Source organism: Danio rerio, chromosome 20 (genome assembly GCF_049306965.1).
Source record: "Danio rerio strain Tuebingen ecotype United States chromosome 20, GRCz12tu, whole genome shotgun sequence".
Taxonomy (NCBI): Eukaryota; Metazoa; Chordata; class Actinopteri; order Cypriniformes; family Danionidae; genus Danio; species Danio rerio.
In genome coordinates, this window is record NC_133195.1 from 52,711,736 (window position 1) to 52,723,939 (window position 12,204).

The following is a 12,204-nucleotide window of genomic DNA, read 5'->3' on the forward strand; positions in this document are numbered from 1 at the left end:
CGTGTTCACTGCGTGTCAGGATTGCCTTCTAAGGCACAACTCATTTATTAAATGAAGAAAAGATTAATTCAGCTTCTCCTACCAAAGCAAATTCCGTTTTTACGGTTGATATTTGGCGCCAGTTAATCAGGAAGTGACAATTTTGCTCTTTTTGACTCATTGGATAAAAACGCTGTTTTATTCGCATGACTTTTATGCGATAATCCAGTTTTGCACATAAAGTTAATTTGCATTTTTGAATGGAAACACAGCTACAGAGAACTTGATTGTCGAACTGCATTTATAACTTCAGAAACTAAAGTGCAACTGGACGAGGGATTTTTAAAGCTATACAGAAAAATTGTTAGTCCAATGTATTCGAAAAGTATACCAAAAAATTATAAAGCCTTTATTGACATGGCTAATATTTTAAGTGCACCTACAAACTTTACTTCATCAGGGTAACCTTTTTTAACTCTTTCTCTGCTAGCATTTTATTTTTTCAAGTTGCCATTCACTGCTAATACCTGCTTTACCTAAATTTGACGAACCTCAGAATATTTTCAGCTAAGCATAATATAATCATATTATAAATCATTATGAAGAACCAGCCTGATCTCACGAGGAAACGTAAGTATTTTACGATTTGTCAGTTTAGTGGCTAATTTGTACGAATTCATACAAGCTCAGTCGTACGAAAATGTACGACTTTTAAAAGGAGGCGTGGCCCCCAACCCCACCTCTAGACCCAACCATTAATGAGCGATGAGCAAATCGTACTAAATTGTACAAATTAGATCGTACGACTTCATACAAATTAGCCACTAAATCAAACAGTTCTGAATTGGAAGCCTCTGCTTTTCTGTTAGCTCAAACAGTTAGTTTTAAGGATATCAATGAGCGAGTGTGCTTCAAATAATAACAAAATTTCCTTTTAGAAGATATAAAACTGATACAAGCATCGGCTTGCTTGTAGTTTGTCATTTCCGCCTAAGTGGATCAACAGTTTTATTTACGTCACCTCATACTTCAGTTTCTTGACCAATCAAATACTCTCTAGTGTCTGACATGCCCCGCCCCCTTTAAGAAGCTTTGCATTTGCTGTTTGTTTGATGTGATTGAGCTCAACCACTCTTACAGGCAGAGCTTTAATAAAAACAAACTGCTTTTGGCAGTTTTTTAAAAGAGAAGGAGCTACTCTACACTCTCAGAAATAAAGGTATGCGAGCTGTCACTGGGGTGATATCTTTTCAAAAGGTACACGTTTGTACTTAAAGGGTAGATATTGGTACCTTAACAGTATATATAAGTACCTCAAAATTTTAAGAGGAACACTTTTGTACTTTTTAGGTACTAATATGTACCCTTGAGGTATTAATATCCCTGCTGAAAAATCCAGCTTAAACCAGCCAGGCTGGCTGGTTTTAACTGGTTGACCAGCCTAGTTTTAGAGGGGTTTTAGCTATTTCCAGGCTGGTTTCCAGCCATTTCCAGCCTGGTCTTAGCTGGTCAGGCTGGAAAATGACCTGCCAAATCCAGCTAAATCCAGCTAAATCCAGCTTGACCAGCCTGGTTTAAGCTGGATATAGCTGGTATTGGCTGGACTCCCAGCTTGGCTAGGCTGGTCAAGCTGGTTTTAGCTGGTCATCTCCCAGCCTGACCAGCTAAGACCAGCCTGGAAGTGGCCAAAACCCCTCTAAAACCAGCCTGGTCGACCAGCTAAAACCAGCCAACCAGCAGCCTAGCCTGGTTTAAGCTGGATTTTTCAGCAGGGATGGGCCTTTTATGTAGAAACTTGTACCTTTTGAAAAGGTACCACCCCAGTGACAGCTCGCCTACCTTTATTTCTGAGAGTGTATGTCTCACCCTCTCTTTAATTTACATTTGAGATTTCGTCAAACCTCCAACAAACATTTCAAAGCACTTCACGGGACCTTTAAAATCCAGTACTGTAGCTGCTAAGGTTGTTATGCCATTGCTAGCACGTTACCTGCATTCCTGTTGGTCCGATAACGTCAAAAGCACCAACAACGCTGAAGACGAACTGGATGACTTTACTGAAACTCTCATCTCCGATACTCCAGGAGCCATCGATGAGGAAAACCACATCTGCCTTTGCTCCTTTGCACACTGAGCACACACAAAACAGCTCCATGAAGCACAGAACGGCTGAAGCCAAACCATTCATTTACAATGAAACTTTTACACAAGAGCTGAAGAGGGTAATGAAGTCTCATTAGCAAACACAGTTACTGAAAAAAACTGCAGCTTAATGAACCTCCATGTTGTAATTACTGCAATAATCAGTCACACGTTCTAGAGAAAATACATAGGAATGAGAAACTTGTTTAATCCAGAAGGTCTTAAATAACACTCCACTTCTTTTTGTAAAATAAGCTTATTTTACTACTCCACTAGAGTTAAACAGTTATGTTTTAGCATTTCTGAATCCATTTCAATGATCTCTGATCTGGAGGGAGCCCATTTAGCTTAGCTTAGCATAGATTATTGAATGGGATTAGACTATTAGCAATTCCCTTGAGTTAAATGGTTTAGTTTTACCATTAATGAACCCATTCAGATGATCACGAGGTCTAGAGGGAGCACTTTTACCTCAGCTTAGCATAAATCAATGAATCAGATTAGACCATTAGCATTTTGCTCCAGTTATACAGTATAGTTTAACCATTTTTGAATCAATTCAGAAGATCTCTGGGTCTGGAGGGAGCACTTTTACCTTATGTTAGCATAGTTCATTAAATCAGAATATACCATTAGCATTTCGCTTAACACTTTAGTTTTACCATTTTTAAAACCATTTAGATTATCGTTGAGTCTGGGGAGAGCATTTTTAGCTTTGCATAGCTTAGCTTAGCATAGATCATTGAATCGATTAGACAATTAGCATTTTGCTAGAGTTAAATAGTTTAGTTTTACAAATTTTTAATCCAATCAGATTTTCGCCAGTTCTGGAGCACTTTTAGCTTAACTTAGCTTAGCATAGATCATTGAATCAGATTAGACCACTGGCATTTAGCTAGAGTTAAACGGTGTCATTTTACCATTTTTAAATTCATTCAGAAGATCAATGAGTCTGGAGGTAGCATTTTTAGCTTAGCTTAGCATAGATCATTGAATTGGATTTGACCATTAACATTTTGCTTGAGTTAAACAGTTTAGTTTTACCATTTTTGAATCAATACAGATGATCGACGAGTCTGGAAGTAGCATTTTTAGCTTAGCTTAGCATAGATCATTGAACCGGATTCCATTTCACTTGAGTTAAAGTATGGAGGTAGCATTTTTAGCTTAGCTTAGCTTAGATCATTGAATCAGATTTGACCATTAGCAGTTTACTTGAGTTAAACTGTTTAGTTTTACCATTTTGTAATCAATACAGATGATCGATGAGTCTGGAAGTAGCATTTTTAGCTTAGCTTAGCATAGATCATTGAATCGAAATAGACCAGTAGCATTTCACTTGAGTTAAACAGCTCAGATTTACCATTTTTAAATCCATTTAGATGATCGCCGAGTCCGGAGGGATCACTTTTAGCTTAGCTTAGATTAGCTTAGTATAGATCACCGAATCGGACTTGGCCATTAGCATTTCGCTAGAGTAAACAGTGTAGTTATACCATTTTTAAATCCATTCAGATGATTGCAGAGTCAGCAGGGAGCACTTTTAGCCAAGCTTTGCTTAGCTGAGCATGGATCAGTGAATCCGATTAGACCATTAGCATTTCATTTGAGTAAAACAATTAAATTTGACTATTTTTTAATCCATTTTGATGACCGCCAGGTCTGGAAAGAGCACTTTATAGCTTAGCTTAGCTTAGATTAGTTTAGCTTAGCATAGATCAATCAGGTAAACCATTAACATTTTGCTCAAAAATGACCAAAGAGTGGATCATTTTCCTACTTAAAACTTGACTCTTCTGTAGTTAGATTGTGTACTAAAACAGAAGTTAGCAAATGTTCAGGTGCTGCATAATCTCATTGTGCCTAAAGCAGCTATGGTACGAGAGCAAAGTTCCTTGATCAACTTTTTTTATTTTCTGTAGGTCTTAGTACATGATGTAACTGTAGAAATAAATTAATGACACTCTTTGATCAATTTTGAATAAGATGCTAATGGTCTAATCTGATTCAATGATCCATGCTAAGCTAAAAGTGCTCCCAACAGACCCAAACATCGTATGGATTAAAAAATGATAAAACTCAAGGGTTTAACTCTAGTGAAGTAGTGAAATGATCCTATCTCCACACAAAAGGAGTAAAGTGTTCCTTTAAAATGAGCCAATTAACATTAAGGTCTCATTTATCTCATAACTGCACCATGAAGTAATAGTGATCAATATTTGTCTCACTGCATGTGTTTGCATATTAGCTAATATTAATTCATAAAAAATAGAATTCAGAAATGTTTACATAAACACTTAAACCAATATTAATCAATGTATTTATAAATTATATACAAGAATTGTTCATTTTTCAGTCTTTTCCACATTTCCATGCAACATATTTCTGAAAAATGTCTTTCTTAAGCTTTTGAATCCTCCGTGGATTAGTCCACATCTCTCTGCACTTAAATCCAGCTGACTCTTCTGGACCAGAAACTATTGCAGACACAAGCAGTTGGCTTTTCATGCGATGAACAAACAGGTTTTGAGAATGATCCAGCATGAATTTAGGGATCCGATTCAAAATTTTTTTTTTTTTTATGAATTGAAGATAAAAAGAAAGGATACGTATTTTATTATCAAAAGGATTTTGTCCAAGGTTTTAAAACTGATATTAATTTGATTCAAAGTCATTCCAAAGAAAGCAAATCTAGAACATGTTTTCAATGCATGTGTCCATAAAAGCTCTGGACATATTATTAGACTCTTCCAAAACCCCAACTGCCATCCAATTACTAACAAGACCTGAAAACATTTGTTTGAAGAAAAGAGTGCTGCTTGCCAGTAGACCACCTGCTAATACAGAAACCATGACAATATACATATATACAGCTATACTGAAGACTGAAGCACTAAACTAATACATAAATAAAAACTAAAAATATTAAAAACATTGTATATATTAACAAACAGAAGATAAAACAAAAAGACATTTAGAGTAACAAAAGATCAATAACACAATTATTTAAAAAAGAAACAAAAACTGAAGATATTCTAATAAAAACTTTCTCTTTTTTGCAAATTTTTGAGATAATTTTGAGAACTTTATGCATCCAATTCTAATAATTTTTACGAACTGAACATTTTAAATCCAAAATTAATTATCCAAAAAATAAATAAAATAAAATAATTAAATAAAAAAAAAATAAATAAAATAAACACAATCTAATTCAAAATTTATGCAAATAAGAAACTTTTTATATTATTATTAAAATAATAAACTGTTAAAATAAAATATAAAAAACACCGAAATGAATAAATAAAAAAATCATTCATATATAATTAAAATAAACACTAAAGCTAATTCAAAATGTAAAGAAATAATACAATTTTATATAAATGATCAAAATAATAAAATGTTAAAACAAAATATGAAAAATTAATTCACTGAAAAAAACAAACATATAATTAAAATAAAAAATAAACAAACAAATAAATTAATTGATCATATATAATTAAACAATTAAAAAATAAACACTAAAGCTAATTAAAAATGCATACAAATAATACAATTTAATATAAATATTAAAATAATAAAATGTTAAAATAAAATATACAAAATAAATTTAGTGAAATAAATAATTAAATAAACAAATAATTTATATATAATCAAATATAAAAAAACAAACACTAAAAATAATTCAAAATTTAAGCAAATCCAAAAATGTTTACATAAAAATTAAAATAAAATAAAATAAATTCACTGAAATAAATAGTTAAATAAATAAATCATTTATATATAATTAAAATATATCAAATAAACACAAAAATGTATTTACAATGTAAGCAAATAAGAACATTTTAATATAAAATATTAAAATAATAAAATGTTAAAATAAAATATAAAAAATTAATTCAATGAAAAATTAAATATATAAATAAATAATTTTTATATATTTTAAATATTTAAAATACACACTAAAGCTAATTCAAAATCTAAACAAATAAGAAAATGTAAATGATTTATTAAAATAATAAAGTTAAAATAAAAAATTTGTTCACAATAAATAAATAAATAAAATAAACTATAAATAATTACAAATATATGATATAAACACTAAAGCTAATTAAAACTTTAAGCAAATAAAAAAATGTTTTATAGAAAATATCAAAACAATTAAATATTAAAATAAGATTAAAAAATAATTTCACTGAAATAAACAAATAAATAAATATAATTAGAATATTTAATATAAACACTCAAGCTAACTCAAAATGCAAACTCAAAAAATGTAAGCATTAAAATAATAAAATGTTAAAATAAAATATAAAAATAAGCTCACTGAAATAAATAAATAAATATAAATAGAATATATAAAATAAACACTCAAGCTAATTCAAAATTTAAACAAATAAGAAAATTTAGTTATTAAAATAATAAAATTTTAAAATATAAATAAATAAATAAATAAACTATATATATAATTAAAACTAAATTCACCAAAAAATTTCAATTTAAATATAAAAATAAAAGGTATTTCTATAGATTCATGAAAGCCTGCTGCTATGAAACAATAAAAACTAACATGACTTACCAGCCCAGCCGGGAGGAATGGTGGGTGGCGGAGGAGGAGTGGGGGGTTTTGTTGGCACAGGAGTGGGTTTGACACCTACAGATGAACCAAACGAAGACAACGGACGTCACAAGATCAGTTTAAATCCAAAAAATAGATAGATATCTCCTTAAATCTGGACGAATGCTGAACTCACGGGTGCGCTCTTTGGTACCGACTCCAGGCCCTTCTAGATTGGGTGTCTGGACAAACACAGTGGCGGTGTAAAGAGAATCCTGACTCAAACCCTCAAAACAGTACTGACTCTGACTCGCAGTGATGGTGATCTCCTGCTGACCTTTAGCCGATGCTGCAAACACATTATAAAATAGTGCAGTCAATTACTATCACACATACAAAAACAGTGCTTTCTTGATAACATCATATCTGGATTGTCTTATGTATACAGTTGAAGTCAGAATTATTAGCCCTTCTGAATTATCAGCCCTCCGATTTCAGATTTTCCACACATTTCTAAACAGTTTTAATAATAATTTCTAATAACTGATTTATTTTGTCTTTGCCATGATGACAGTAAATAATATTTGACTAGATATTTTTCAAGATGGTAGTGTTCAGCTTAAAGTGACATTTAAAGGCTTGACTGGGTGAATTAGGTTAAAGTTAGGGTAATTAGGCAGGTTATTGTATAACGATGGTTTGTTCTGTAGATAATAGAAAAAATATAGTTTAAGGGGGCTAATAATTGACCTTAAATGGTTTAAAAAAATTAAAACTGTTTTTATTCTAGCCAAAATAAAATTAAGACTTTCTCCAGAAGAAGAAAATATTATTGAAAATACTGTGGAATATGTCTTGCTCTGTTAAACATTATTTGGGAAATACTTGAATACGAAAAATACATAAATAAATGAAATGAAATAAATAAATGAAAAAATAATTCATATATAATTAAAATAAACAATAAAGCTAATTCAAAATGTAAACAAATAATACAATTTTATATAAATGATCAAAATAATAAAATGTTAAAATAAAATATAAAAAAAAATTCACTGAAATAAACAAATATATAATCAAACGAATAAACAAACAAATTAATTAATTAGTTAATTATAATTAAACAAATAAAAATAAACAATAAAATTAATTAAAATGTATGCAAATAATCCAATTTTAATATAAAAATTAAACTAATAAAATTTTAAAATAAAATATACAAATACAATAAATAATTAGATGGACAAATAATTTATATATAATTGAAACATGAAAAACAGCACAAAAATAATTCAAAATTTAAGCAAATCCCAAAATGTTTATATAAATAATAAAATAAAATATAAAAAATTATTCACTGAAATAAATAGTTAAATAAATAAATAATTTGTATATAATTAAAATATATAAAATAAACACTAAAATTAATTTAACATGTAAGCAAATAAGAACATTTTAATATAAAATATTAAAATAATAAAATGTTAAATAAAATATAAAAAATGAATTCACTGAAAAAATAAATATATAAACAAATAATTTATATATATATATATATATATATATATATATATATATATATATATATATATATATGTAAAATATAAAAAATACACACTATAGCTAAATAAAATTGTAAACAAATAAGAAAATGTAAATGATTTATTAAAATGATAAAGTTAATATAAAAAAATAGGTTCACAGTAAATAAATAATAATTGTAGTATATATATTTTCAAGATAGGAGTGTTCAGCTTAAAGTGACATTTAAAGGCTTAAATGGGTTAATTAGGTTAAATTTAGGGTAATTAAGCAGGTTATTGTATAACAATGGTTTGTTCTGTAGATAACCGAAAAAATATAGCTTAAGTGGGCTAATAATTGACCTCATAATGGTTTTAAAAAAAATAAAACTGATTTTATTCTAGCCAAAACAAAATTAAGACTTTCTCCAGAAGAAAAAATATTATAGAAAATACTGCGGAAAATGTCTTGCTCCGTTAAACATCAGTTGGGAAATACATGAATACGAAAAATAAATATATAACTCATGAGCGGCTAATACTTTTTAACTTCAACTGTATATATACACATATCAATATATACATTTCAATACTATCAACCAATACTTATATATCTCTGTTTAATAAAAGCATCAGCGTTTGTGAACTTGAATGTGAGCATCTTTAAATTAGCAATTTATAAAAGTGGTTTGGTTTGTGCATTAAACATTACTCATCCAGTTGTAGGAAGTGAACGCAGCCCTCAGATAAACAAACCGATGAGCTTCATTGGTCTACGTAAACCAATGAAGTCAGAGTTAAAAGCAGGGTCAACTGCTGACTATTCCATAACACAGACACAAATACAACGTTGATGAATATATGCTTATAATTTAACAATTTCATCAATGTAACAGGGGATATGGATACAGTCCCGCACTCATCAGACTGAATCCATATCCCCTGTGTCAATGTTGTGTCTTGTCGGTGTGCTTATGCTAGTGGGCTGTTTTTTTCTCCGTGTTCTTATTCTGCTCTAATTCAAGAGCACGGTTAAAGGGTGTGTTTTTTTTACCCTGACTCTCCAGATGTATCTTACTTCCCTTTCTAAATGCTACCTCCTGTGACCTGTCTTCCCCTGAGTATTGTGATGTTTGTGTATGGTCGTGGTGGTTGTGTATGGTCGTGTAATTTCACTATACGAAAGTGTATGTGACAAATAAAGGCCTGATTTGATTTGATTTGATTTGAAAAAGACTGTAAAAATGGTGATTTTATGGAAAAGCATAACTAAAATTTAAAATAGCGGTTTATTTAATGATTAAGTTCTCTGCAAATTTCAAATATTTGTGAATACACTTGGTTTTGAAAGAGATCAGTGTTGGCTAAAGCCTTAATGTAATCATTACTCACGATCCACAGGGTTTAGTTTGATTCTGTAGGATGTGGCGGCGCGGTGAGGTGTCCATTTGATGCAGAACCTGTTGTAGCCAACGTCATACGACTCCAGGTTGGTCACATTGAGGTACACTGAAAAAACAAGACAGAAATATTGTGCCCAAATTGGGAATATTTTCAAATATAAAAAAAAAACTGTAATAAAAAAAAAACGGTAAAAATGCTAACCTGGCTAACAGTAAGTTTCCTTAATATGTGTAAAAAATGGCCGTGATTTCAACAGTAAAAAACTGTAAAAATGCTACAGTACAAATCCGTAACCTGGTTAACGGTATATTTCCTTAATATATACGGCGAATAACCGTAAATTGACTTTCCCAGAATTCCCAGCATGGTACATAACTTTTTATGCATTTGGTTGACATTATTATGGATCTTTTTAGTTGTTTCCCCATCAGTTGTGTACATTAGAGATTTATGTTACATCTAATGTTGATAAACAATGTTTATTTCATGACTTTAATTTTATGCGTGTTACCATACTGGTGTTTAGTAGCTGTGTGAATGACACTGAGCACCTTCTATATGCTGATACACTTCTGCTTGTGGGAAAAGTTGTTTGTGATGAGCTTTGGCTCATTATGTAACTTCCTCATCACCACCTGCATGTGGGTGTGCTAATGCGTCTAACTGTGTAACAAAAGATGTGTAGATGTTGATCATTCAAAACACAGACACATTACCTCTATACATTAATAAAATACGGTAATTTCCCGTAAAAATGAAAAATTACTTTTACGGTTTGTACCGTGTTTTTAACGGTAAAGTACTGGCAACCACAGCTGCTGTTTTTTTTACCGAATATTTTACGGATTTATTTTTTACAGTGTGTTTATTAACCGTAAATTGACTTTGCCAGAGTTCCCTGCATGAAACTTTTTGGTGACATTGCTATTGTTATTTTAGCTTTTTTTTTTTCTCATCAGTGATGCACTGTAGAGTTTTACGTTACATTCTCATCAGCGATGCACTGTAGAGTTATACGTTACATACACAATGTTGATAAATAATGTTTATTGCATTCATTTTTGTGTGTTACCGTGATGTCATTTAGTAGCATCTTCTATATATTAAAGGCTGATTTATACTTCTGCGTCAAACGCCGGCGTATGCTACGGCGCTGACGCATAGCCCTTCACCGTGGCCGCCGCCGTCACTGACGAGCACCTCTCAAAAAATGTAACTACACGTCGCAACGACTCGTAGCGCAAGCTCTATGATTGGTCGGCTTGGTAGCGCTGACGAGTCTGGGCGTGACCGAGAGCCGCGTGAATGGCGTGAACCCAATGTAGCGATTGTTTACAAGTGTGGAGTCCCGTGAAGGAGCTCCGGATGGAAAGTTTTGTTTTGCGTTTACCTCATAGTTAAAGTTGTTGCACGTCCGCCGGTTCCTGCCTCAAAATGAGCGAGTTTGAGCCACTTCTACATCCAGGAAGTGTTCAGGAAAAGCAAAAAAGTAGCGAAGAAACTCGACACAGAGGAACATTTACACCTCACTGCCCACTAGCGTTTCGGAAGTGTTAATGCAGACCAAAAGAGACAGCGCGCAGAAGTATAAATGCATAGCCATGCGCGTTGCATGCGCCGTGGGTTACGCCGGTCACTTGATGCAGAAGTATAAATCAGGCTTAATACGTTTCTCTGCTTGTTGGAAAGTTGTTTGTGACGAGTTTTAGTTCATCACGTGACTTTCTTATTACCATATTCTTATGATTGTGTTGTTGTCTGTGCAACAAAGGTACTTCAAAACACAGGTGTATAATACTATTAATTAATAAAATACGGTAGTTTACCGTTAAATTTCGAAAATAATTTTTATGGTTTCTACTGTACTTTTAACCACAGCTGCTGTACATTGTCTGCAGGGCTTTACATTAATACCCGCCAACCCGCCAAATGCGGGTAGATTTCAGCTTTGGCGGGTTAGACAGACACCTCCACTAGCCACTTTGGCTGGTTGAAAATAATTTTTAAATTGTAGTTTTCCTAAAAGCAGGGTTCGACAATATAAGGATGACCCAATATGTCTGCTTATGTGATCTTAGATTCGAGAAGTAAAATAATTGTGATCACGCGAGCAGAAGAAAGCAAGTGAATACCGAATGAGAGAATGATCATCACTCGCGCTAACAGCTGATGTGATGCGCGCGACTGCTTAACGCGTGCACGCTCCCGAATCATAAAGCAACCGTGTCTGGAACAGGTTCTGGAAATGCAACTGTCATCGGTTCTCTTTCAAATAAACTAGACAAAAAGTGATGAACATGCACCCACAGTCCTGATGCTTTTAAGAGCTCAAAATGTGTCTTTTTGTGAGCAGCACCGGTAGATTTCACTTTGAACAGATTATTAAATGCCCTGAAGTTAACCGTAAGCATGTGATCATCCTTTCATTACCACACACAGTATTTTTCACCTACTTTCATTAGCTAACGGTTTTATTTGCTTTTATTTTTGTTAAAATGGTTTAATTACTATTATTTTTTTGCAACGTTGCTTTGATGGGAGATGAACTCTCCATTTATGTGCAGTTACAGGTGATCCGAGAGATCTTTAGCCACGACAGAT

The 12,204-nt window shown here is 32.0% G+C and overlaps 2 protein-coding genes across 15 annotated transcripts in view; one reads left to right on the forward strand and one right to left on the reverse strand.

Moving 5' to 3' along the window:
- The window catches only part of col12a1b (collagen, type XII, alpha 1b), a 230,408-nt gene that overhangs the window by 70,931 nt on the left and 147,273 nt on the right, over nt 1-12,204 (reverse strand). For all 14 annotated transcript variants that reach the window (XM_073933734.1, XM_073933737.1, XM_073933733.1 and 11 more), the window contains 4 exons: nt 9,592-9,708; nt 6,873-7,025; nt 6,698-6,772; nt 1,970-2,109 (listed from right to left, as the gene is read on the reverse strand). In XM_073933734.1, the coding sequence (XP_073789835.1) occupies nt 1,970-2,109; nt 6,698-6,772; nt 6,873-7,025; nt 9,592-9,708 (485 nt within the window). The remainder of the gene's footprint in view (nt 1-1,969; nt 2,110-6,697; nt 6,773-6,872; nt 7,026-9,591; nt 9,709-12,204) is intronic.
- Nucleotides 1-12,204, forward strand: part of LOC141379466 (uncharacterized) — a 275,167-nt gene that overhangs the window by 54,916 nt on the left and 208,047 nt on the right. The window lies entirely within an intron of this gene.